The following is a 27,778-nucleotide window of genomic DNA, read 5'->3' on the forward strand; positions in this document are numbered from 1 at the left end:
AGAAAGTATTTTATGTAAATATGACCAGTTTATGAGCATTTCTGTTGTCAGCAGCTTTAAATAGTTTTGACTTATTACCACACCTTTCCTTTTTCAGGGAAATCAGGGCATGCTTGGGAATGTTTGATCTATGTACCACTCACAATTGTATTTGAATGCATGTTCTTATGTTCTGACTTGGATTGATTTGTTTGGCAAAGGGAAGTATTTGGTCCAAAAAAAAAATTCGCCAATAGTTCTCCAATTTAAACAAAATTGACCAGGCTAAATCTGCCTTAATCCTTTCCGTCATGAGGACATTCTATCATATGAATGACAGAATGTAAAGCACAATTATTTCAGGTATGTGGGGCCCTGATAATGTACCACTCATCCACGTGGTGTTGGGTGGAGGCTACACTGAGATCAGTTCCTGTACAGGTGGGACCACTGGGGCACCTTGATGGAGAAAAGCCAGCTTAACTGTGAACTCTCACATGCAGAGGCAAAGCAACCAGTACTTACTTCACTTTCCAAAGAGCGATATGAGACATGAAGCATCAGAGAGTAAAGCATCAGAGAGAGCGGAGCGACAGCTGGTGGAGAGATCTCAGATTTGGTGGCAATGAAGGGTGTGTGACCTTATGTTCTTCTGTTGTAATACTTCTGGCTTTATTCCCTCTGAGCCTGCGCCATTCGGTCATAAAATTGGAGAATAGTGGCTCTCCCTTTTGCCTGTGTGTCCTCAGCTCCTAATTTGGCTTAATATCCCTGTTTTAGTTTTATAAACTTAGAACATGGTACATTAATAGCATGTATTTATGGTAAATAAATATCATTCCAGATACAATAGATATAGGTTTGTGTACCACCTCAAAAGATGCAATGCCAACTAGTGAGAGCAGACGCTCACCACAAGAGACAGCTACCAACATGCAAACTTATTTTACACCCCTTTTGCACTCATGGATTGTTTAACCACCATTGTAAATACAGTACTATAGTGGCCACTTTTCTTGTGTGGAAATAACCCTGTCTAGCTGTAGTGTAGTTTTTGAATGGCCAAATGTGTGTTGAACCTATGTTTAGCTTCCGACAAGGGATTTGTCTGTAAATGGGGGTTCTCTAACACCTAGCACACAAACCTGTTTCAAGGTTACAAGATTTAAAAGGATGCAAAGAAGCCGGTGAGTGTCTAAAGAGAAAGATCCAGGGGCACAAGAAAGAGACAGTGGCATGTGGAGACATGACAGGGTTGAAGTTGAAGGGGAGATGTCGTTCAGAGGCCCCAAGATGCTTAATATTTTACCATGTGATCCTTGCATTATGGATTGGTTCTGATTGCCCTCTTAAGACCTCTCTTATGCACTTACCCACTCATATCAATGAAGTTCTCGTGTTAGAACTTTTGTATTTATCTAAAAGGCAGCATTCTCTCACAAACCAACAAACCACCAAACAAACTGCTAATACACACACACACACACACACACACACACACACACACACACACAAGTAACGTTTGAATATCTACTTTAAAGGCATTTACAATGTACATATGATATTTCCAGTTTTCAAAATTGAACTTTGCGTGACCTTGTGGCTGCATTAAAGCAGCTTTGTTGTTGGCTTTACCCCACGGGCTTGTGTGTGTGTGTGTGTGTGTGTGTGTGTGTGTGCGTGTGCGTGTGTGTGTGTGTGTGTGTGTGTGGGTGGGTGGTGCCCTCATGCGTATATTTGGACATTCATGTGTGTTCCTCAGGTGTGTTTAAGTGTGTGTGTGTGTGCAAAGCCCATGGCAGTGCATGGTCCTCAGAGTAACCTCCCTCTCTGATCTCCCTGACCGCTGGAGGCCTCTGCTCCTCCCATCCTTTTCTGAATTCTCCTATCCGGCCCAGGGTCCAGGTCCTTCGTCTCTCTGGGCGTTTTTTTGCCCTTGGGTCCAAAGGCTAGGTTGGAGTGCCGGGCCCGAGCCACCCGCATGCACCACGAAGACCCCACTCCTCAGACCTCCTATGCAAGGTTTTGCCCAAAGGAAGTAACAATCCCTCCCCAGTGTGTTGTCTGGAGCCAAGCGTTGTGTGGTGCAGAGGAGCTGAGGATTATTGTACCGATCTTCCTTATTCATTCGTCCGACTCTTTAATCAGGACAACTGACTCAGAGGAAGCTGCCTAACTGGATGGCCACAAACATGGCAATATGATGCTTAAAGTTATTGGGCTGTCTCACTGGATCAAGTGACTAATTGGTCATAACGATCATAAGGCATTTTCAGCCAATTGGTTGTTTCATGGTTGGCTTTATAACAGAAGGAGCTTTTAGTTATTAGTCATTACTTTTAAAACTGGAATCCCATCTCTGCCATTACAATATGTAGGAAACACTTAGCCTTTAAGAAGCACAATACGATCGAAACAGATTAGGGAAGCTACAGTTTAATAATCATTAATAATAAATCTGCATAATATCTTTTGATTAATCATTGGTCTTGGACAATGCAAGACAATAGTACAGAGTTAGAGCCCAAGGAGATGGCTTCAAATTTCTTGTTTGTGCCGAACAACGGTTCAAAGATCTAATCTCATGACAGAGAGGAGCAGGGAATCGTCTCATTTCAGCCAGAAGCAGCATTTCCTTTCTGCATTTTTGCTTGTACAATGAATTATTAAAATCATTTCCGATTTAATTTTAGTTTCTGAATTGTTTCAGCTCTAAAATGGATCAATCAACATGACCACATGCACCTGTGGGGTTTCAATTTGTTTTTAGGTTAAATCAACTCATTACTTTGTGTGAGCACGGAGAGACGGGTGCACGGAGAGCAACTTTGGTGACTGTTTTTATGTGCAGAAACAAGAGACCTTCCTTGTTTCTGCACATAAAGGAGGGAGATGCAATCTGAACCGAGACATACTGTGCAGACAATTTGCATTGAATTGAATGAGTCTGTGTTTGTAGTTGGCAGAGAAAATAAATCTGGACAATTCCTGAGTTACTTCCTGTTTTTCCTATAAATAAGATGCATGCCTTCTTAATTCCTCACCTTTTTGAGTTTGACAGATGCAATCTCAACATGATCACTGAGAAGGAAAATACAAACACAGAGCCCAGGTGTCGAGAGTTAAGAGGTCGTTTTAAAAATGAATAGAACAAATGTTGCATAAGCAAGGCTCCAGAGTTTGGGGCTCTTACAATATTGAGTGTAGGTAGGGAAACTCATTTCTTCACACATTCAGATGAATAATCCAAATTATTCCTCTGTGTTCATGTATAGCACAGTGTAGAGTGTTTTTCTATCAAGCTCATCTGCCACAACACTGTGTCAGCATGCAGTACTGGCAATTTGCATCTGGCTCCTTCATCTAGGCAATCACTCCTCTCTGAAGCATCCATAACACCACAGGAGTACAGGCCCTAATTGATGCACCCCCCAGCATCAGAATATAGCCATGAAACAAAACAAAAGCTTTTTCAGACGATTGGCAATGAATAATTGATTAATTTTGTAAGATATCTCTCTCTAATTGTTTAGTTTGTAAATATTTCATGGGTTGTCGTTAAATCAGCCTGATGACAGATGCAGAGGGCAGCTTGCGATACAGATCATTCAAGTTCAGGTCTTCTGCCTGAAGGAATCCACTCCTATGGCTGAGACCCACTCATATATATATATATATGTATATGTGTATATATATATATATATATATATACACACAGTACTTTTGTGAGCACTTTTTTTGTCAGGAGACTTGCTTCTGGCCCAACACAAGTTGCAACATGTCAAACATTAACTGCAACTGTAATGAAGGCGTGTCCTTGGAGTGTATTATGTATTCCTACTGCTAAATATGCAAATGACATGTTGTACCTCTTCATGTCGGCCCATCCAGTCAGAATGCAAGTGTATTAGTGATTGGTCCTGTGTCAAGTTATACTTTACAACTACAAGGTCTGGATGAGCTGGTTTTGATGGAGGGTCCTGTACAAACACACAGGCACCTGTATTTAAACACACATCAAATCAAGGCCTGGCTGGAGCCTCCCGCTTGTGTTGTCTGTGTGCTGTGCCACCTAGTGGTTGCTTCGAGTGGTGCTTCTTCTTTTTTCTAACTGAAGAAGCTGAAGCTTTTTGAGCAAGTACTGTATCAATCTTAAGAAACCCTGGTCTGGTCAGACGAGGAACATTTATCAGTTCATAATGATGCAGTGGTATTTATTGGCATTTAACTCATTTTTGCTCAACTTTGTCCCCCATCTCAGTGTTACATTTACTGACCTGACCTGATTTCACTCAGTACGTATAATGTGATCCCAGCTTTAAGGTGGAAACCAAGAAGAATAGCAGTCTCTCTTTCTTTCTCTCTCTCTCTGTAAATATTATAAGTTCTGTTTACTAACTGTAAAGTAGTAACGCCTACCTTCCTACATCTTGCATTCAAACTTGACAAATTACAAATGGTGTATCAACCCTGATCCTTTTTGAACCCCAAACAAAACTTGAAGTTCATCTTCTTGGTGGAGCAGCTGTGCTTCTGTCCTATAGTCTTGTCCTCTAGGAACAAATTATATTTGAAAATAAATCACATTGGGATATATCTGATTAGGCTGGTTTTATATAAACTGATGTTGTTTCTCAGTTACCTGGTCAATTAATTAGCTTTCATCCACTAAATGTAAAGTTTAGGTTAGCAACCTTTGAAAATTATGATATTGTATGCCTCATGTTGGAGTAGATTTGAGCCCTATCAATGAGGGATTGTTTTGAATTCCTCATTGATAGCAACCTGAAGCAGCACCAGGTCTTTCTCCCTTTTATTTTGTTTTATTTTGTGGCATTTGAAGCCGCCGTCATACCACGCGGGACCAGCCAAAGCATCCAAAATATGCATTTATGACATTGAATGGTGTTAGGTTATGACTTTGCACTCGTCACCTGGACGGACATGTGCTGTCAGCCTAAATGTTCAAATAAATTAGTTATGATTTCTTAACAGTTGTATTTCGTAACAGATGTAGTTGTTTTGACTTCCTCCTTCGCAGAGGGGCTGTGGCATTGTGCGACATTGTTGCTGCAGCAATATATCACGTAGCATGGCCATTTAGTAGTCTGTCTGTCCAACAGTTTTCTCTGTGTCTTCCCACCTATCTGCGTGTTTTGTCCTCATACCTGTCAGGCCTGTTATCAGTTAGTGTCTGTCCTCTCTGCCCCATTGTGTTCTTATGTTGCTTTCTGCCTGTCAGGGCCGCTATTCCTTAGTGTGCCTCCAGGTCCGTTGGTCTGTCTGCCCGTCTTCCCACCTGTCTGTGTCTTATTTATTTATTCATTGTCTTATCTGTCTCTCTGTTATTCAGTGTTGGTCGGAGGACCGGCTGTTGAGCTTCACTGTAAAGTGCTCTGCTGATTGGAAGGGACATTTTTCCAATGGCGCTGCGCTGCCTCTAATATTCTGTTTGTCGTTGGGTGTGAGGCTGATTTATCACGCCTCCTCTCCCGCTGACATTCAGATTCGCTTTGATTGGCGGCTGTACTGGAATGACACCCACCACTACCAACACGGCTAACATCACTGCAGCGCACACGCTCCACCGTGGATATGAATATGCCCATTACGCCAACACATACCGGCTTACATTTAGACACGAAGATATGCACTTGCATAGATACTCACTCATAAACTCACATAAATGCTCACAGACTAAGTGGATAACTGTTGTTTTGACCTCTCACTTCAGCATTGCTAGTTTGTATTGAGTTTATTGTGAAACGTGGGCAGGCTTCTGCTCTTCTGTTGTTCTCTCACCTCATGAACTCTATAATATGGTAGCCTTTCTCACTGCTAATACTTACTGTACCCGGCCTAAGGCCCAAGCTACCACACTACTGTGCTGAAAAACATCTCCCTCCTTTTTCTCACCCCCTATCCCTCCTTTCTCCCCCTCCAATCCCTCCTTAATAACTCTATAACTCACCTCAGCCTTAGATTTAATTGCTTATCTGTGTGTAAACGTATTAACCCACTGCTGTATCTGTTTTGCTGCCGTCCCGGGGGCCCGACAAGCCTCTCTTACTGCCGTGCCTTACATCCAATGAATAGTCCTTCTCTGAGTGGTAATAGGGAATCAGCATCGTAGCAGCAAGCATTGGCGGCGTGTAAGAGATAAATCAGATTGGGGGTCTTGCTTTGCCAGTTTATTGAATCTAAATTGCGTGCGCGCGTGGCCCCCGCCGGCCCTACATGGCCCATCCATCTCCCGGCTGATAATGGAGCGGGCCCGATTCCACCTGGTGGGAGCATTATTACATTTCCCCTCTAACGAGACCCAGCTAATCCTGCCAAGGGAGGAGGACAGAAAGAAGAGAGAGGAGGAGAGAAGAGAATAGGAGAGGAGTAAAGGATGACATTGGGGGAGGAGGAGAAGAAAGGAGAAGAAGAAGGGAGGAGAAAAGAGGAGATTCTGTCAAGAAAAAAATTGCAAACATTCTGGCAGCCTGCCTCTCGCTCCCACTCTTCCTATTTCTCTCTTTCTCACTTTCTTCCTCTCTGTTGCTGTGCATACAACATTTACTAGCGCCATCAGAGCTACATGGCCCCTGGGCCCCTGAGCTGCAATTACACTCATCATCACAATGCGATTTCACTGACGCTCGCCGCCCCTTCCTGCTGCCATTTTTCCTCTTTCCCTCCGCCCCTGCAGCCAAGACTGAACGAAGTGTAAATGAAGTGAAAGGCCTTTCCTCTCCCTAACACCCTGGCGTTTATTACCCGCTTTAATAAAAGTCCATCACAGAATTATCCGACAATGAACTGGAGCCACTAAGTTGCCAAGAAATATACTTCCACTAAGCGGCCTCTTCACACATGCCTTTATTTCAAGATGGGCACAGCTGTGAGGCTTAATTCTTTTTACATGCAACTGTAATGTTAACAGGCTATTCATGATAGTGTAGCAAAGTGTGTTGCTGTAAAGTATTGTTTTGTAGTTTATCTTTTTTTTAAAGCAGAGCTCTTTATTGATGTAATTAAATCGTATCCCTGGCTCAGTGCTCAGGCCTACTTTCATTGTTTTGAGGGGGCAGGAACCCCGTGAGGCAGCGCACTGATGAGAGATGGATAAACAGTTTGATTTGCTGCTATCGCCCCCAGGCACAGTGTACGAGAGAGATGAGCAAGAGAAGGAAGAGAAAGCATAACAAAACGGGGATGGGTGGGAGAGGGCAAAACAGAAGGAGAGAAGAGAGAGCGAGAGGATAAGAGAACCTGTTGGGGGAGGGATGGAGCGATAGAGGTGGAGGATAAACATGCAAACAAAAAGAGGCGACAAATCACTCCTGTTGTTTGTGTGCATGGCAGGCAGGGCTTTTTCCTCTTATTTCTGCTAGTTTTTTCTGTTCCACTTGCTGTCAGTTCTTCCTTTTTTCCTACATGGCCCCCATCTATCTGCCTTTCCCTTTTTTCCCTCCTCTTTCTCCCTCCCAGCTCCGTTTCACCACCAATACCGCTCCGTCTCCTACCTGCCTCTCAGTCGCCCCCAGCGAAGAGGGAACTGGAGATCACAGAGAGGAGTTCACTCGCTCACACAAACACACACACAGGTGTAAGCACAGACTTCTGTGCATACAAACAAGAAAAGTCATGAATGTAGTTGCAAAGAGATGCAGGGATGGTGCAGCCTGTAGATAGGTACATACTCAGAAACTTACTACATTATTGTTGTGTTAACTAAGAGAGATTGATCGGTTGATTAGTGCTTATTTGGTTAGACATGCTGCTACACACACACACACACACACACAGCTGAGGGACGTAGATGAAGGTTCAGCCATCCATGTAGAGTCATTGTTAGTAAAGATGCGTAACCTCCAGACTTAACCAGCCGTAACAGCAGCGTGACGGTTCTTTGTCTACGGCAATTACTGAACAAAAACAGCACAGCAGTCGCAGAGAGACGAGCACAACCCATGGCCTCCTGCATCCAAACACACACACACACAGATGATGTATGTGGTGTAGTTGTATGTAGCATATTTGCTTGCAGTGAAAAATCTAACACACAATCAGACACAAAACCAGGAGTGTACACAAAACACACATGCAATAAAGCACATTCGGACACCCACAGCTGTGCCCTAACACAAACATTCTGTAAGCGCTCACAAACACTTACACCCACTCTGATATTGTATTAACTTCCCCAAAACAGTGCAGTGTTCTCATTCTCTTCCTCCCCCTTCTTCTCGCTCACTCTTCTTCTGTGTCTGTTTTTTTTTCTCAAAGTTTAAACTCATTAAGTGTAATGATATTGGAGACTCAATTTTACATTGCTCACTCATCAACCAAGTGAGATAGCAATAAAGGCGAATGGCTCCGCCGAGGCCTTAACGCTGCAAAATAAATGATGCGCCGCAACGGAAATGTAATTAATTTAGAGGCAGTATTGATAGTCCTGCCATACACAGCATTATATTTTTTAATGTGGCTTAACATCTTGATTATTCAGGGGGAAAGGCGGAGGAAAAGGGAGCCGAGACAACACGGCTCACGATGAGAGATGCTTAAAATGCCCTGACGAGTGTTTACTCCCGCAGCCTCACTTTCTCTTAAGCTTTTCATTATGCCGAGACGATAAACACCTCTGTGGAAGACTCGCTGACTTTTACAGGGGTATGAAGGGAAAGCAGAGAAGGGTGGTGTCTGGTAGGGAGAGGAGAGGAAGACATGATTCATATTTTTGCTGATTTGTACGTTTATGTTGATCCAATGATTTTCTGGTGTTTTCTGCATTGTGATGAGTATCAAAGCACAGTATTCCCCACCGAAATAGCATTTGGAGCATACAAATATGTGTTTTTTAAATGGAAAGATCAAATTTAAATATATTATTTCTATTTATTTGTTTTGATTTTATTTTCAGTACAGATATATAATCATATACTGTGTCATAATTAATAATGCATTCCTCAATAGCTCAATAATCTTTCTAAAACTGTTAAATTGTTTAACACAATAAAACTATTATAATGTTCCTGAAGTTTTGCTTCGCTCTTTACACTGATGTCTTTCTTTTTTTTCTTCTTTTTTTAGCGAAGACAGACGAGGTGCTGAAGGCCAAAGTAGCCAAGAGAGAAGAGGAGGCCCGGAAGAAACTAGAGGACGGTGAGTTTTTAGGCAACAAAACATCCATTGCAAAACTTCTGTCTTAATAAAACTGGAAAATGTTTTTCTAAAAACAAAAAGCAAACTCGTTATGTGCCATAATCCAGCTCTAGAAAGCTCCCAGGCCATGAATGTGAACGAGTGCAACAGCAAACATGTGTACTGGTTTCAGAAAACCCTTTCTATGCTCCTGCTTCTTGTGTCAGGTATTGGTACAGCATTTTTGTAGTCCATGCCCTCTCCGCAATGTCAATGATTTTTACCGACTGAAACACGTCTAATATGTTTACATTAACAGATGAGCATAAGTGCCCTTGTCCTGTGAATGAGAAATCTTCATTTTTAGTTCATATATATATATATATATATATATACTAAAACATGAACTTATGCTGATTACACTCCCTAGTTTTTATTAACACAGCCGTAATCTACATAAAGATGCATAGGCGGAAATGTGCTGAGCTTTGCAGGCAGTAAATTTATCCTGCCAACATATAGAACATGCAGACACACATACACACAACGATTATCTCTATGCACATTCAAATAGCTCGCCGTAATAGAAGCCTTTAGATGGAAGAATAACCCTGGTCCCTACCAGAGCTTGACATATATGAGGTTTTCAAATGTGCTGTTATTAACTACAGTGTGTGTGTGTGTGTGTGTGTGTGTGTGTGTGTGTGTGTGTGTGTGTGTGTGTGTGTGTGTGTGTGTGTGTGTCAGGCACAATTTGTTCTATTGTGGGTGTTTTTATATCACTGGATTCTCTCTCCAATCTTTTTGTGTATTTCTGTGTGTGCATCGAGCAGGGATGGCAGTGTGACCTTTAAGGTTAGCTGACCTTTTAGACAAATGAAAGTCCAGCCATCAGAAACTAATTAGCCCTGCACTCTTGCTTTGGTCCCCCAGTTCTGGGAAGAATTTATTCCCTCCTTCTATCTATATCGCCCTGTTTTTTTCTTTTCTTTCTCCAGCGTCTCCACCATTCTTACATTTATATTATTTAATTTTCTTGGTCTTAATGCTCTGTCTGTCTGTTTTCTCCTCTTACATTCTGTCTAACATACTACATCTACATACATCTTTTCTCTCTACCATTTCTCCTCATCAACAATGTCCACATCTTCCCTGCCCTCTTCTGTGTCTTTCTTACTCTTTCCCTTCTCCCGCTTCTTTCTGCTCTGAGTGCAAAGCGTTGCCAAAGTGGTGACTTGCCTCGCTTGGGGCAAGAGAGCAAGTCTCCCAATCAAATAGCTTTCTTAGGCTGAGTTCACATTGCACTGTCGCCTCTTTTTTGGTTTCAGCTTGCTCTTTTACTCAAAGCTCCCTCATTCCAACTGTTTGTTCTGCGTGAAATAAGGTGTTGCACTTGATTGTGTAGTGGAGCGGTGCAGTACAGCATGCTGTGCAGGCGCTCCCTTCGAGGACGATCATCTTATTCCTTTCCCTGCATGGGGACACATGAAGTGAGATCAGAGAGGCTCTGCAAAGAGGCCCTGATGACTTGCCCTTGCCTCGAAAGCAGGAGAAGCCACTGGCACGGTCACAAATACACACAAACACCACGTCTACACACATAGACACAAGCAGAGTGGGCTCTCTTCATCCTCTTCTGCCCTTCCTCCCAGCACAACTGAAATGGAGGAGGAGGGCCACTGCTGCTGCTAAACAGCAGATCACCAGGGGTCTTCTTATTCCCCGCAGGGCCTCTTGGAGGTCAACACAACTAGAAAGTTTACACTTGAACCGCTAAGTCAACTGAAATGAGAAAACGCTTTCAAGAGAATGGAGGGGAGAAATGAAGAACACTACCACCTACACTCCTCGTTCATAAATAGATTCACGTCCTTGACTGGCAGTGTGTTTGAGTTAGTTTAGCCATAATCGAACTACCGAGATCTGATTCATGTGAATGCTATGATATGCAATCTATTATTGTAGCGAACTGTGGCTGCATACTGCAGAGCCCTGCGAGAATAGTGGGTTTTATCAGCAGGGTTTACTGAGAGAGAGAAAGGAGAGGATCAATAACTGACCCTGTGGTCATCAGTTAACAAAGTAGTTTCCACTTAAAAAGAGTGTTTGGCTCCCTGGTTAAGGGCAGCCAGATGATGCTAGTGGTTGAAAAAGGAAACAAGTGATATGAAAGGGTGTGAGAATAAGAGGGGAGGATGGTGCCTTTGTTAGTAGCATGCCTTGTTTAGGCTATTAAAGCTGAGAGATGTTGTTTGTGTGCCCAGGAGGCTTTTAGCTAACATAGTGTGTCCAGCTATAATAAGATGGACTGACTGCCAGTGTAACAGTCTGTTTGTGTGGACTGTACTGACTCCTAGCACTTAACTGAAGGCAACATATAACCAGAGTTACTGTGTGTGGTGGTACTGTAGTCGTGGATGTGAACCAAAATGAAGTCCTCCATTCCCTTTCGTGTGTTAAATTCAAATCCTCATATTTACAATGATGCTGGTGCCAGTGAATGTTTGGTTTTGTTATATAAACAAAAGACAAACATTATAATAAGTGATCATCAATATATTTGCTGATTAATTTATTGATTGACAAATGAATTAATCATCTTACCGTTTAAAAACAAAGTTGCATGTGTTGTTATTAAAGGTGCAAGATACGAGATTGGGAACATTCCAATTGCGTCTCAACAACAAACCGGCGGCTTACAGCTAATAGTGCTAACAGCTAATGTGCTAACAGCGCTAACGCTGCTAAAGTGCTGCTAAATTGCTGCTTTAGCTGCGAAAGTGGGACAGACATGGCGGCATAATTGTTCAGAATGTTAAATACAGCTCCTTTAATGTAAATATCATCATTTATTTTGATATAGATTTTACATCATGTTGTTCAGCCCAAGTGGTATGTTTCTTATTGTTTGTTTAATTTATTTATTAGGCTCATTTCTCAGAAGCATGCCAGTTCAAAGATTATGAGATGTTGCTCACGTCCAACTGGGAATGACAAAGTTTGATGGCCAGAAATTAAGAAAGATAATTTAAAATATGTAGAGAAAGAGCTATGTCTCCATTACGCCCCTCCTCACTAACATTGGACCAATAACGGAGTCGGGTGTCAGGGGTCGGTTGTGTGTGTTTAAGGATTTATGAAGATCTCGTGTTAATTCCTTCTGCTTTCCTTGAAATGTATTTTCTTAATGCCCATCAGAGTTAAAGAAAGAGGTAACACATCAACCAGTTGACATGAAAATTGGTGTCAAATGCTTGATAACCCCAGTTCATCCCCTCACACTCATTGATGTGTCGTTCGCGAGGCACTGACAGAAACATCTTTTCATTTGTGCAGCCACACTCCAACAGACAGAATTATGTAGATATGGATTGGACACTTGCCTATCGCCTGCAGATGGTATTTTAGACCTTATGCTGCACTTTCCCCATTACCTCAAACCACCACCAGATTGGGAGATCATATATTTTAATGAGACGTATAATAGCTCTTTAACCCATATCATTAGGGGGATATATACCTACCGTGTGCTCTTTTGGCAGTTAAACGAAAGGACTGTTTCCCTAATTACGCGGTGTGTAGGACAGGTCACAGGTTGGATGTGTACCTGTCTGTGTGTGTCTGTGTTCAGGAATTATATGACCATTAAATATTCAGCCGCAGATACCCCCACCCCCCCACTTCCTCGACCTAGCATCCATTAACGCCTCATCACCGTTTAACTAGCCCTGTTGTCAATCACCACAGGGCCTCGGCTGAAACAGAAAATGTCTGGATTTGGTTTCTCGCCCCTCTTGTTCAACATACAGAAAAAGAGAGAATACACATCCTTACCGACCGTAGGATGCCTCCGTTAAATCAATACAAATTAAATATCATTAAGGGTGCTTGTGCCCGCTCCATCATTTGTTTGAAATTATATTTCTCTTGTTAGGTGTGATTTCAAGCTCCACTAAACAATTTGTCAGTCAGCTAAAATTTCTGCTCCGCATGCAAGTGTCTGCATTTACCATTGTGGGTGTGTGTGTCCATAATGAACGATGTGATCCCTTTTCTAATTGAAAATAATAACTAATCCACGGATAACAAGCTCTTCTATTATCCAAAGCCATATCCCTTCAGTTCTGGCCTATCTCGGCTGTAATAAAAGACAGGAAATGAGAGGCAAGTGAGAGTAGTGGCTTGGACATTGACGCTTAATGTAATCTGCCTTGAAATCAAATTATTTGACCTGGAAAGCCTAACAATACAAAACTCCTGCCGGGCTGCTGTTAAATATTTAGCACGTGCCTGTCATGAATACAAATGGTGCGCAAATTAGAATCTACAGGCGCGTGACCCCCATATCACACCCCGGGAGCACAGGGGGGCTGGCTCTGCTTTAAATGTTTTAATTACCGGGGCCACGGTGTGGTGTGCCACGCTACCTCGCCGAGCAGCATCGGCGCTGCTCAGGCTGCCACTTGAAGGACAAGCGGTGAAATTCATCCGCTGGTAAACACGACTGATCTGGTGTCCATGATCTCATCACATTAACTAAAACATGAGGATTTAATAAGGAGAGTGTCTGAATTATACTAAGCTATAATTATAGTTCCCAGCATCCGCTCTCAGGGCAGAGCGTTATACTTTTTTTTTTTTTTTTTTTTTTTTTTTTTTTAAAAGCTGTATTCTTTTCACCAGCTATATGATCTACCCCCGGGCTCGAGGGAGGCACTGTATTGCTCTTGTGCACTCTGCGCTGAAGAAAGATCTGTCTCAGTGATTTTGATGTAAGAAAATCTGGTTTGTATTGATTTGGTATTGATTAGTAGAGTTAGCCTCATCTCCTGTCGTTACTTCAGATAAATGGCCTTATTTGTTGTGTTATTATGTTCAACACAATCATGCCAGGAACAGTCAGAGGAATATTGAACCGACACTTCATTGGCTTTATTGTTTCTATTTGTTCCAGGAATTAAAGGATGTTTTCTGCTCGTATAGCTCTGCAGAGAAAGTGTAAAAAGAGAGCACGTTGACAATCAATTACACCTTCACTTTAAAGGTCTGTTTCAAACAGAATCTTACAGAAGAACACTCCACACTTATTTCTGATTTTTGTCCTGCCTGAATAATGATTGATTTAGAGATGAATAGTGCCTCACATTTGGTCTAGCCATCGCTCTTTTTTATTTTCTCCTCTCTCCTCCCAATTCATTCAGGTTTGTGGTTCCCCCCACGTTGAAATGATTAGTTATGCAAGGCTTGTAAGCACTGAATCAGAGTTATGGTCTCTGGGGAAATAAATTTGGCAGAAAATCAGTGCGAGAAGATTTAATTATCACGAGGAGACCTTTTTTCCTTGCCTTGGCCCACTGAAGCCCAAACTCCTCTCCCCTCTCTCTCTCTCTCTCTCTCTCTCTCTCTCTCGCTCGCTCTTCTCTCTCCCCCCTTCTCTTTCCCCTCTCTCCCTCTTTGGTCCGATGCTCAGCTCCGCACGCTGCAGCCAAAAAACCCTGGCGTGCCGTATGGACCCAGCCTTCTCCTTGCCTTCCTTCCCCTCCCAATTTGTTTCATTGCACAGTGATAAGCCAAGCAATTACTGCTTTATTGATTTTTCATCACTGCAGATTTAAAGTTGATTTCCCCCCCACCTCTCGCTTCCCCTTTCCTCCCTCGGAGATGGCTTGGCAAGGTGATTAGGTGACCTCCTGTCCTAAGCGCTGCTGGTCCCGTGAACGAGTGGAGGCGCATGCCGAATTCCGCTAACCCCACGTGACCCTTTGTTGTCCCGGGGTAATGGGATGCTGATGCTGCCCGGTGTGGCTGTCACTTCTGCCGCAGTGGAGCCTATAGCATAATCATTTCTATAAGGATATCTATGGAACGACATGCTTGACCCGATAGCCGCCCAGCTATCTCTGCCATAGCCGAGATTACACAGAGATTGACCATGCAAGCTTCCAACCTGTGTTCATTCAGTTCGAGTGGACGGATGATTGACAGCAACCTTTTACCCTCCATGATTGGTAATCGTTTCTTGGGTCACCCTAATCAATTAACCTGCTACCAGTAGACCTGGTGTTCAGCAACCTCGCTTGAGTCACCAGGGTGATTTATTTTCAAGATTTCCTGTCCATCCTATTTAGGTTAAGGATAGTGTCAAGCAAACTGGTTTTAAATTACATATTTAATGTGTAAATTTGTCTTCAATGAATGTTTAGAAACTAAAATAAATGTTTTGCAAGTGCTACACGTATTGTTTGGCAATTAATAGTTCAAATTAAATTTTACGGAATTTTACTTTCCTAAAAATTGTAGCTGATCCGTGTAACTGTTTCAACCTTAGTGACCCTGCTTTACTATTAAAAGATTAAAGGTGGAGTAGTAGTTCTAACTGAAAACATTCCCAGTACGTGAAAGTGACTAGCAACCACACACACACTTACACTCACGTCTGGACATGATCATACGTAGCAGAAGTGTACTTGGTGCAGTCTAACCGGGTGGTCAGACTGCTGTGATTAGACACACCCGCAGACTGTTGCAGGTCAAAGTGCTGGCATCATGGGTGGCTCTGGCCATGTGGTGGCCCCCACAAGGTTTGTCATTAGACAAACCTTGTGGGGGGCGGGGGGGCGCAGTGATATGCTCTTGTGTGGCTTTTGTCAAATGTGGTGTGTGTGACGAGTGTGTTATTGGAATGCTTAAAATGAGGTGTGTGTCTATGTGTTTGTATCTTTTGTAGGCTTTGGTGGCACAACACTGTGTCATGAAGGTACTTATTTTACTAGAAAGTGTACATGTTAACACGTGGAAATAAGTTAATTACGCAACATACAACTGCCAACATTTCACTTACATTTACCAGAGTGTATTGTTTAAAATGAGTAGCAAAACATAGATTCCAATATAAGCATAGGTTAGCAAGCATACCTATTTTAAATTCACACATGTACTGTACATGTTGAAATCGTGTATCACCCATTTATTCAGGACTGTTGGTCATTTGTCAGTTCCCCTATTATAAAACTGTATTTATCACCATCTCAAACTCACAGTGCCTCAACATTATTTGTGTTGTTCTTGATTCAAACCTCTCTTTAGTGATCTTTTCATACTGTGTCATATTCTTTGGCCACTCATTTGGGGACATGCGTCTGACATCAGCGCAGGTCCAGTGATCCCAGACTGGGGAGGGAGGACTATTTTGAGGGCAGCTGCCGATGTTTGGTGTGGTAAGTGTGCGATAGGGAGGCAGTGGGAGAATGTTTTGGGGAAGGGTCACTGCATGGAGCAGGACACTATTTTATTTGGGTGTTTTAATCGGTGTGCAGTGAGATACAACCGCCCTTCTATCACACCAGTACAGCTGACAGAAATCGAAGATATCAGGACTCACTGGACATTATAATCACACAACTACTCGTGCATTTCTCTCCTATAATTTAGGCCATGAAGGATGATTTTGATTTACATGCAAATGATGATGTCACTCTTGTTTTGTTATTTTTGCATGATTCCCTCCATAGAGGCCGAATGCGACGGGGGGAAAAAAGAGTGTAATGTATTACACAGTGCCAAGGTTATTAGTCTACGTACAACTGAGGTCAGAGGAGGAGGTGGTGGAGGGCATTTGCCTAATTAATTACTACTCAGACACACATACACTCAACAGAGCCATGACCTTTACTAATATAGTTTGTAGCAGACCACACAAACGGACACACGCTGTCCCTTTTCCTCTCACCAACACACCCACCTTCACACACACTGTCAGGAGCCAGCAGAGTGAAATGGAGAATCAATTACACCCCGACGAAGGGGAAAGAGTCGGTTGCTTGATGGCTCCACGTCAAGAAGACTGTAGGTCACTGTGTGTGTGTGTGTGTGTGTGTGTGTGTGTGTGTGTGTGTGTGTGTGTGTGTGTGTGTGTGTGTGTGTGGCTGTGTGGCTGTGTGTGTGTGTGGCTGTTTGTGTGTTGACGTTCATGTATTAGCGTATGTGAAAATCGAGCTTGTTTCCTGGATTCAGATTACATCATTTTCATTTTAAAGACCATGCTCCAATTAAGTAATTAGCTGCTTGGTGTTTCTCTAATCATAGAGTTGTGCATAAAAGAGCTGCTGACCAGCTCGGGATCGAAAAATGGAGACCGCTGCACTTTTCCCCCGTACGCACACACGCCTGGTTTAACATCAAGTTAATGCAGTCAAATGCTTGTTATTTCTGGTAAAGGGCAGTGAAGGACTCCATATTCTAATCACACTAAAACAGCACTGCACTTAATAAAGAGTCTCACAGACAGACAAGCTGTTATTGTACTCCAGGTTAGGGTACAGTCTGGAGGGGGAGAGATGAGTTTCAGGTACTTGTTCCTTCATCTATGTTCTGTTGTGTGTGTTTTTCTTTTACCACACTTCTCTATTTTCTTTTAAAGCCTATCCTTTTTTCTTTTTTTCTTTTTTTTTTACAATAAATGTAAGCTGTCCGTCGGTATTCGCTGTGTGTAAAGTGTTTAATAAACTAGCTGAAAATTGACTGTAAGATGTGTGGCTCTTGCAGTGTGCTGACACTATCTTAAATATGAGTTCTGAAATGACAACAACAAAACCAGAACTTTGTACTCTGGAAAGAATTTGATAGAATATAAGGAAACTAAATTGAATACAAAATGCTAAGAATGCCAGCAGTCCCCTTTCGAGCCCGTCGACAGAGAAAGTGGCTGTGATCTTGAAGATCTCACCACTCAGCCTGTGAAAGCTTCACTATTTAATGAGATTCTGTGATGCTGCCCAGACACAGGACATCGGCGAACACTCATAACGCTCTTTCTCCCCCTCACACACAGACACAGACACACAGCGAGGGAAACACACCCACCTGGTTTCGGTTAGCCCACTATGTTTGCAGTTAGCGCCGTGCAGTCAGGTCAGCAGGAGCAGTCGGGTCTTAACTAGGATTTCAGATAAATAGCTGACTTATATGCAGTAAATATACAGTAGATGCTTTTAAGCTTTGTTTGTACTCGTTTTTGGAAATGAGTGTATTATTTATACCCATGATAGTTATAGGTATAATGTCAACAACACGACAATAAACATCGTCATTGATGAATGGTAAATTCTCCCGCTGAGCCAATTAAATAAGTAAATACTGCCTGCTACTCTTTTTGTTTTTAGCTGTAATGAAAACTCTGTATTTGACAGCCGAAATGTAGCGTGATTTGTCCCATTTTCCAGAAAAATGTGTCTCATCAACGTCTCAAAAGTTATGTCTGAGGTTTGCGTGACATTTATATGAACAAACAAATACTGAAGCCAATCTTTTAGATGAGCATGTGTAATGTTTTGATGGCAGAATCAAGCCGTTACATGCATCATCATGCCTTCTAAATAAAGTCTCAGCCTTTATATATTGTGGATGATAGATAGAGGTGTGGAAAGATGGACCGGGACCAATGTATTGTTCCTCCCAATGATTTCATAACTGACGCAGATAGGAGTCTAAACACATGCAGTTAATTGTAGTAGAAGGATTTGTGAGTGCAGATGGGGAGAATATACTGTACAGTAGTTGAACTGGGGTCAGTCGACGAGAGGAAGTCGAGAGGATAGATGAGTAGAAAGGGGTTGAATGACAGAAGAGAGAGAAGGGGTGAGAGAGGGGGGGGTAAGCAAAGATGTGGAAGAAGATAGTCGAGCGCAGCGCGTGGCTGCCATGTCATCCTGTCATTAGCAGGTTGTTTGGGTCTTTAATTCATCATTCAGACCTTTATTGACTGGAGAGTGGGAGATCACTATCACTAGGAGACACTAGAAGAGTGCGCGTGTGTGACACTCAGTCACCAGCTGCTCTTCATTTCCTGACGCCAAATAGATATCACATAAGATATGACATAAACATATCACATGCCTCTATCTGCGAAGTTCAACTAATGCTCAAGGCTACATTATCCAAAGAATTGTGATTAAATGTGGTATTCTGCACAAGTTCCAGAGAACTTCTAGACCTGACTATCAATATAAGAGGTTAAAGGGAGACAACTGAGCATTAGTGATGTGTGACAGGCCCCTGATGGCCGTGACAGGAGGCGACAGGACGGCAAACTCCACAGAGACCGGTTGACACTATGATAACAAGGTGACCACCGCAGGGGATCCCTCGGCCAGCGTATGTATTGGTGGTTGAAGGTGCATTGTTGGTAGACATGGGTTATGGAGACATGTGGCTTTTTTTGGAGGTGGGGGGTGGAGGTAATATATGAGTGACTGTGTGCGTATTATGTGCTTGTGTGGTCTCGTGGGAACGCGCATTAGACTTAGCCACCTGCTCTATCATTGGACATCTCCCCACTCGCACACGCACTTACAAACACATACATACATATACGCACACTCCTCGGGGACACACTCAGGACATCTGGCTCAGCCTGTCAGAATTTCCCTTCATTTTGCGTGACCTGTTGACCCCGGCAGCCACAGGCGTCAGACAGGCATCAGCGTCACATCTTGTCATTGTTGCAACGGCACCATTGGTGGTTTGCTACCTTGCAGGAAGCCCACAGATCTGTGCAGAGGAGTGTGGTTGAGCTATTCTTGACATTTGGATTGTTTCGATGGTTCAGTTTCTCCTCGTCCTACCTCTGGGCTGCTGATCTGTTTATCTGCTCTCATTATCCACATCTCCTCTCTTTCTATCTTTGAATGTATCTCTCTCTCTTTCTCTCCTTCTTTTCTGTCTCACTTACTCATGGCGGTCTCATTTTTTAATGCCTAAAGCTGCAGGGTATTAGTTTTGCAAATATTGACGTGCAGCTTTGGCCTGCTAGATATCAATTGAAATCAGCAAATCAATGGGACTAATAGCTTCTCATTAGCCACTTGATGCATTTCGAGGGCTAACATCAGAACCTGTCAGCGGCGCCTGATCAATACAGTCTAAAAGTATTACCTAACCAAGGCCCACAACAGACAGCTTTCTCATAATGCAAGTTGGCTGTCTGGCTTTCTGTGTGGAAGTAGAGGTCTGACTCGATGGCTCTGGAACTAAGTAGGACCAACTTAAACTTTTAAGTCATATCAACTAATCATCACATTTGCAGCAACATTCGTAGACTCCGAGGAGACACATTAGGTTTATTTATTTATTTGTTTTCGTGAGTGTAATGGAAATCCGCATTTGCAAAACAATTGGTGGTGATAATGAAATCCCATCAGTTGGGTTTTAATAAGTAACCTATTGTTTCATATTTTCCGTTGTTGTTCAGTACAATTTTCAGGCATGCTTTGGAGCAGCCTGTTGTTTGGGCCTGGAGAATCATATGGTAAAGACTTTGATGCAGCCAGGATGCTGCTGCTGAGAACAGGGCCAGACCGGAGCCCCTCTATCGCCCCTAGCACACAGCTCTGCTAAGCTTAACTCAGCTGTTTGATGCCAAGCTCTGCGAGTGTGTGCCTGTGTGTGTGCATGCGTGTATATGTGTGTGTGTTTACCCAGCTCAGGGGTTACATAAACAAGAGCAGCTAGCCTACAGGTAAGACCCACAGGAGACCAGCCAAGAGAGAGAAAGAGAGTGAGATGGAGCGCCAGTCTCTTACCTTGGCATTCCCCCGGTGTTGTCGCCATTGCTGGTGCTGGATATTCACTAATGAAGGGCAAGCTGGAAAATGACTAAAGGAGATAGTAAACAAAGTTACTGCACACACACACACACACAACACACAGACATTGAATACACTCATACACGCGTGAGTGTGTTAATATAGTTAACTTGGTGGAGGCAAGCGTGTATGTGTTTGTGTGCATCCCTGATGTATCTGGGGCTGCTGTAAAGAGATGGGGAGAATGTGGGCGGATGGGGGATTGGAGGCGGAGGCTGGCAGCGGGGCAGTTGGCCGCTGGTGCAGAGAGAGAGAGCGGGGAAGGGGATTGGAGGGGGGGTACAGCAGATAAATCATTAGAGAGCAGGTTATTGGAAATGCAGGGAGATAAAAGAGTGAAGAAGCCAGTAATTGCCTTAAAGATCAGACTACAAAGCATTACTTTGGATTTTACAAGGCCAGCCAGCAACAAAAGAGCAGTAATTTATGAGCTCAGTGTAAAAGAATAGCATAATTACATTAAAAATTAATGCTAATGAGGGCTAAAATGGGGAAGGTGGTTATTATGAAAGTTTGTATTCATCTTCCCTGGGTTGAATGATGGCTAGTGGCTTGATTAATGGCTTAATTTCTATCAATTAGCAGGCAAAAAAATCTCCACTGAGACGGGCCTAAATTGAGCATTGAATTACACATCTTAACCACGGTGCAGGGAGAGAGCTGGAGCAGAGGGGGGGGGGGGGGGGGGCACATTATTGAAACCAAGAGATGTTGCAGTGTGTGAGCGCGTGTGTGTGGACATGTGAAAGCCGGGCATGGATAACAAAAGTTAGATAAATGTTTATCCTCATGTATTTTAAGAACTGGAGTTAATATAATTGTTGGTTTGCACTATACCCTGTGAGTCAGTGATGTGATTCTCAGTGAAACACATCGAGAAGGCAATTAAAAATATATTTAAAAAAAATCATTTAAAACAAAAAACTTTGTGAATTTTAATCTCTTTCTTTGACAAATTGAATAATAATATGTTATTTGATTAAACTGGCTGAATTAAAATGTCAGTCACCATTTTTCTGTCACAAATATATTTGACACAACCTGTCACAAATATATTTATTGCACTTACCATCATAAATACTGCACAGTTTTCCCTTTCTTTATTTCTCATAAATTCATTGAATGCTCTCTTTTTGCCATATAATTACAAAACAGTCCAAATTTGCCACGATTTGCCTAACCTCAATAAAGCAAGCAGTTAGTTCTCCTTATTTATTTTTCTCCACACAACAAGTGCTGCGGTAATTTAGCTGGCACGCTAGTGCACTCAATTACTGGAATTAATCAGCAGCAGCAATATATTCAGCTTGGCTGCTCTTGATTGACAAACTGTAGACCAAAGTCAAGTTTACAAAGACAACGCTGCCACAGCCAAAGGCTTTCTGCTCATATGTAGACATGTGTTGTGGAACAGCTCCCTCTTCTGGTGGGGAAGTGTATCTGCTGCGTGACGCTCTCATCTTCAAGGCTGAAGGAAATGAGCTGTTTTCATTGGCTGGTTTGATTTTCTCTCCTCGTCCTCTCGTCTTAATCAATGAAGTGGACAAACAGCTATTTAGAGAGAACAATAGCCTATTGATTCTGAGCCACTCATCAGCACTGCTGTCTGTCCAACTAATTTCATTAATGAGATGGCAAGTGAGTTTTCTGACTGCCTCTTTTATACACGTACACAGACACACATGTGCAAGGCCATGCGATATACATGTTAACAAACATTGTTCAGTCACTATCCATTATTCTCATCCGCAGAAACAAAACTACAAGTTTATTGATTGAGTTTGATCCCATTTCCTGGTTCACAGAAATGGTTGTGATGCATTTCAGAGCAATAATAACCTCATTTAAAGCAGTAACATGCTTAACATTTAATTGTGTCTATTTTGTGTCTGTTTAGTGTTCACGCTCTCTCAGCTTTCACTTTATCCTCCTCTCATCACTGACAGAGATGAGTTCCTAATGCAGTGACAATTGAGTTGGTCTGTTAAATTAATTTGCCGGATAATGTGTCAATATTAAATATCAACTTTGACCTCTTTGAGCTGCGGAGTGCGCTCACCCAGCTAGAGTATTGATTTTTGTCTGCCTCGAAGCTCGCTAGGCCCGCACTCAAAGTCCATTATTTTTGATTTTCTCATGAAATACATATCTTTTCCCTCTGACATCTGACAAACAGCATATGGAAGTCATTTTATCTACCAATAATGTGTTTGTCAAAAAGTCTGAGGTCTTAATGGATTCCTGCAGTGCACACGGACATCCCAGCAACAGACGGGCCTGCCAAGGAGATGCTTGCCGATATGTGGTGTGTGAGTGTGCGTGTGTGTGTGTGTCTCTCTCTCTCAGTATGCCAGTTTGTGTGGTAGTTCTTCATGTAGGGCATTCATGCTCAAAGGACAGCAGAGGAGGGGTAATTGAAAAAGTGAATTAAATTGTGCTGAATTAATTGTCGGCCGGTCACAGGCGTTTCAGTTTTCATTCGAGCGCGTGCACTGTGTGCAGTGAGCGGTAGTGATAGTGGTGTGAATGACAGGCCACAGTCTCCAGGAGGATATTGGGCCAGTGTTCAGACTCCATCTAGCAGCCCAGTCATGGTAGTGACTATTTTTGGAGCCGCCGTCCACTGCGTCTCTGCTCGCAATGTCCCAGCTCAGGATGACAAGCTGATAATCTGTCATATAGGATGGCTTAATTCCACTTGTCACTCAGTTGTCCAATTCTGCAGTGCATTTAAATCAAATCCGAGTTTGTTTGAGTGCTATTATGAACTATAATAGGTTGTGTGTGCCTTTGGTGTGTGTGTGTGTGTGAGATAGCATGTGATGCTTTGCTGGGAAAGCCGGAACAAATATTCATTTATTCATTAAACACCAGGACCATGAAGATCTGTTGTGACACCCTCTCTGTAGCCGCTAATGTATTGAATTAATTCCTGCTATTAGCTCCAATTGCGCGCTTTGTCTCTCTCTCTGTGTGTGTGTGTGTGTGTGTGTGTGTGTGTGTGTGTGTGTGTGTGTGTGTGTGTGTGTGTGTGTGTGTGTGTGTGGGGGTATGCCGCGTGTGCGTGCAGTCATAAGTGTGAGTGCAAAGTATGTAAATTTGCAAACATGCGTCTACATGTGGGAGGAGTTGTATCATATCCTGATGTTGTGTGTGTGTGTGTGTGTGTGTGTGTGTGTGTGTGTGTGTGTGTGTCACCATTTGTGTACTTGTTTTCATGACACAGCCTACATCAGTGGAGCACTGAAACATGGATGTCTGCTGGATTGACAGTTAGAGAGATGGGAGAGTGCAGGAGAGGACGGATGGATGTGGGAGAGAGGGATGAATATTGACTGATCAGTGGAGAGATTGACAGCCACAGAACAATGGGAGCATTCAGACTGCTGTTGCTAACTTTCCTGGCACACCTATTTTTGCCCTCCTACGCTACGAAGACTGCTCTTGAATTCTTGGAGTGATTTGTTATGTGATATGCAGAATCCTGATGTGTTTATATCCAAGAGTAATTTACTGGAAACCCTTTCTGTCTTTTTGTTAGATTGGACAAGCAAGAGCAAAATACTTTCTGATACATGAAAAGTGTATGACACCTAATCACATTTAGTCTCCATAATGAAATTACATTGCAGTGAGTTTGTGTTCATATTCTGATTATTTTAGAATGCATTATCTGAGTGTAATTCACTGTCTGGCTATGATCTTGTTAGTATCTTTTTTCTAACTTTCCCTTTGTACTGACTCTATGCCCTTGGCTAAGCAAGAGTCCTTTTTTAAAGAAGCCCAAGATTAAAATAGGGGAATATGAGATATTGTATATTGTATGCGTCAAAGAGCATTAAACAGAGAGATAACATACAATCAACTAAACCCAGTCCAAATTAAATCTGGTGCCTTTCAGAAAATGACTGGGGATGGCTGACCCTGTGTGTGTGTGTGTGTGTGTGTGTGTGTGTGTGTGTGTGTGGCTGTGTGTGTGTCTGTGTGTGCACATTTTTGTTCATAACCTCTCTTCTGTGTAACATGTGTTTCAGAGGGAACTTCTCTGGAGGAGCAAGTGCGAAGGATAAAGGACATTGAGGCTATCGAGGAAGATTCCTTTGTTCCTCAGGCTTTCAAATCATCCAGGGATGATATAAAGGTGCGTTCTGTCCCTCTTTCTCTGCCTGCCCCTCACTCTCTCTATCTTTTCACTCCGTCTCTTATTGAATTTCCCTCGCTGCAACACTGTGCCGTCTGTCCAGAGACAGCCCAGACCAAATCAAACATTCATTCAGCGCCGTTTGTTTCCGACCTGAGACGATTTCATCAGACGCTCCACTGTTCGCCGCCTCCGATGCGGCAGCACCCACACAAAAGCCACAGCAGGCAACAGCCGTCCTCTGTCTTCCTCTGTCTGTCTCTCTCTCCCCCCTCTGGTTGTGCAGATGCAGACAAAACACAGAAGTCATTATTGAAATGTCCCTGTCTCTGAAGGAGCAGGAATTAGATTTGTTGCGGGTCAGGGCTGTTTTGAAAAGATAGGCGACAACATGTGACAGCAAACCTGCACAGACGTTTGGGACTCATCCTGGTGAGTCTGACAAAGGTCAAGACCAGTGTGGCGGCAGCTTGGAAACTTAACCAGGTTCAACTGTCCCGCTGGGGAGCTTTTATTGTTTATTGTTGTTGTGCATGTCAGGTCTGTTCTCACATGTGTTTAAAGTTAGATTCATACAGTGAAATCACCATACGAAATATAATGTATAAGAATGTTTTTATAATTTATTTAAAGTTTTTAATATAACTTCATATACTTAAAAGGAAGGCTATATTTGAATCAGATGCTTTTTCAAGTGCTTTAATGAAATACAACTTTAATTCCACAAATGTTTTTTTCATAACGGCTCTTCGTTGGTTTTTAGATTAATCTCCTGGGTGTTTTCCTCATCAGTAGTCAAATAATACTTAAGATATCCAGACGATTGATCCTTAGTTGGAAAGATTTCAGTCTTTTATCTACATCACAGTTCTGGCTGCAATTAAGAGAATAATGGCAGAATATACCGTACATTTAACGAAAAAATTGACAGCCCTGAAGTATATATTTGGGTTATTTGTCAGGAAAATCACAAAATAAACCTGATATATATTTTTAACAGAATATTGTGTGAGACTATATCCCCACAAAGTATTTAATTCAGCTATATGTTTATCTGGTTTTAGTATTGATAACCATTTAGCCAAGAGTTGTGACCATCAATGTTTTTTAAGGCACTGCTGCTGAGGAGAACCCAGTAAAACCACTGATATCTATATATAGTGTATCTTGTAATTATTTTAATTTTTTTCATGCAAGCTTCATTCATTAATAATGTACTGTACATTGAGCATAATATTACCAATCATTGTAACTGTGGCACATTATTAGCCAGTGTGTTTTCTATCTGGCTTACTTTTTGTATCCTGCCAAAGGAATTTTAAAGAGATCTTTCCAACTGGGTAAACATTTGCTCTGGGGCTGGTTTTAGGAGTGTTTGAAACATGAATGGACTTGGCAAAGGGTTGATTTTGATATTTCTTCTTTATCAAGTACAACAAGGAGAACAGGCCGTCATTCCAAATGTGGGGATTATTATATTTTTAAGTAATACCTCGAGGGATGCAGGAAGAATCCCTTCTAAATATCAAATTTTCTTCTATCAGCTTGGACTCTACAGATGGAAACATGAGGGGGACAAAGAGCTCTCGTCTTCCTTTTTAGTTATAAAGAAAGGAGAAGATAAATATCCTTCAACTGTCACAGAAAGTGGTACACCACTGACCAAGCAAGCTGATTCTTTTACGTGTTGGTGGTTTAGCACAATTAAGACTCACTTACAGAGAATATAAAGTGGAGTAAATTAAATTAGAAAAACACATACACAGATAGATGTATGAGGCAATTGAGATAACACAATTACACTCTGAATACAAGCTGAAACCCATTAATACACTGCTTCTAGACGTGTATTTCATGAGCCTGACTTTTACTGCCATCTGTTGGACACATGTCATGTTGCATTTATTACATTTTCTGTGTATGTAATATATACTAATATTGAAAGTATATTTTTCATTTTTAGTGTACTGAAATATATTTTGCAGCTATGAGCCATTTTCCTTGTCTCCATTGTATGTATATGTTTATCCTATTGTTGCATTGGCTAATGTATTCTAATAGGATTTTTTCTTCTTCAAAAATTAGTTGCATCTGCAATTTATATGCTTCTATTTAATCATGTTTCTTTATAAGTATGTGTTTTAGTTTTCTTGTGGCTTATGTGAATGTGTCAAATTAATTGTGTGTGTTTTGTGTATTTCTGTGAGCACAGACTGAACCAGCTGAGGTGAAACAGGAGTCGGAGGGGGCAGATTCTGAGGACGTCGTTATTCCCTTGTCCATTGTCTACAACGACAGTGACACACTCGCCCATCCCAGTGTAAGTGCTCACCTGGCAAACTCTTTCATTGTCTGCTTTACTGCAGACTTTTTTAACACTCAATGAACAACTTTCAAACCGCTGACGCAGCTCAAGTTGAACCTGCTACTTGATATATTTTGGTTCCATCTTGTTTTTATGAGTATGATATGAGAAGAACTTTGTAAACTTTGTCTTTAAAAAAATGCCTCTGCTGCTATAACACCACCACCGCTATTTACACCATTCCTGCAAATTCTGACACTGTGCCTCGTATAGTAGATTATAGCCTTCTCACATCACCTCCTCCCCTGCCTGAAGACGAATGATGAAAAACGAGAAGGAAAACTTTAAACTCCAATAACGCTCCCTGGGGCTTCCCAGTCATCTATTTTCACTGGGGGAAACTAAGTTATGCCCTGACGTATGCAGATAACCCCCTCAAATAAAGACACGCATTCACACACACTGCCCCCCAGCTGGAATACACACACATACACCCCCTCAGACAGGCTGATGTATGGGAGCAATATGCCCGAGGCGGGCCCTGGCCTCAGCTTCAGCTTCAGCTCCGCTTCCAAT

At 42.3% G+C, this 27,778-nt stretch overlaps 1 protein-coding gene across 2 annotated transcripts in view; it reads left to right on the forward strand.

Moving 5' to 3' along the window:
- Positions 1 to 27,778, forward strand: part of rsrc1 (arginine/serine-rich coiled-coil 1) — a 111,398-nt gene that overhangs the window by 81,936 nt on the left and 1,684 nt on the right. The window contains exons 7-9 of one of the 2 annotated variants that reach the window (XM_079225440.1): positions 9,064 to 9,135; positions 24,791 to 24,901; positions 27,105 to 27,217. In XM_079225440.1, the coding sequence (XP_079081566.1) occupies positions 9,064 to 9,135; positions 24,791 to 24,901; positions 27,105 to 27,217 (296 nt within the window). The remainder of the gene's footprint in view (positions 1 to 9,063; positions 9,136 to 24,790; positions 24,902 to 27,104; positions 27,218 to 27,778) is intronic. The other variant, XM_079225441.1, reaches the window with a different exon arrangement.

This window comes from Taurulus bubalis (genome assembly GCF_910589615.1).
Source record: "Taurulus bubalis genome assembly, chromosome: 10".
NCBI lineage: Eukaryota > Metazoa > Chordata > Actinopteri > Perciformes > Cottidae > Taurulus > Taurulus bubalis.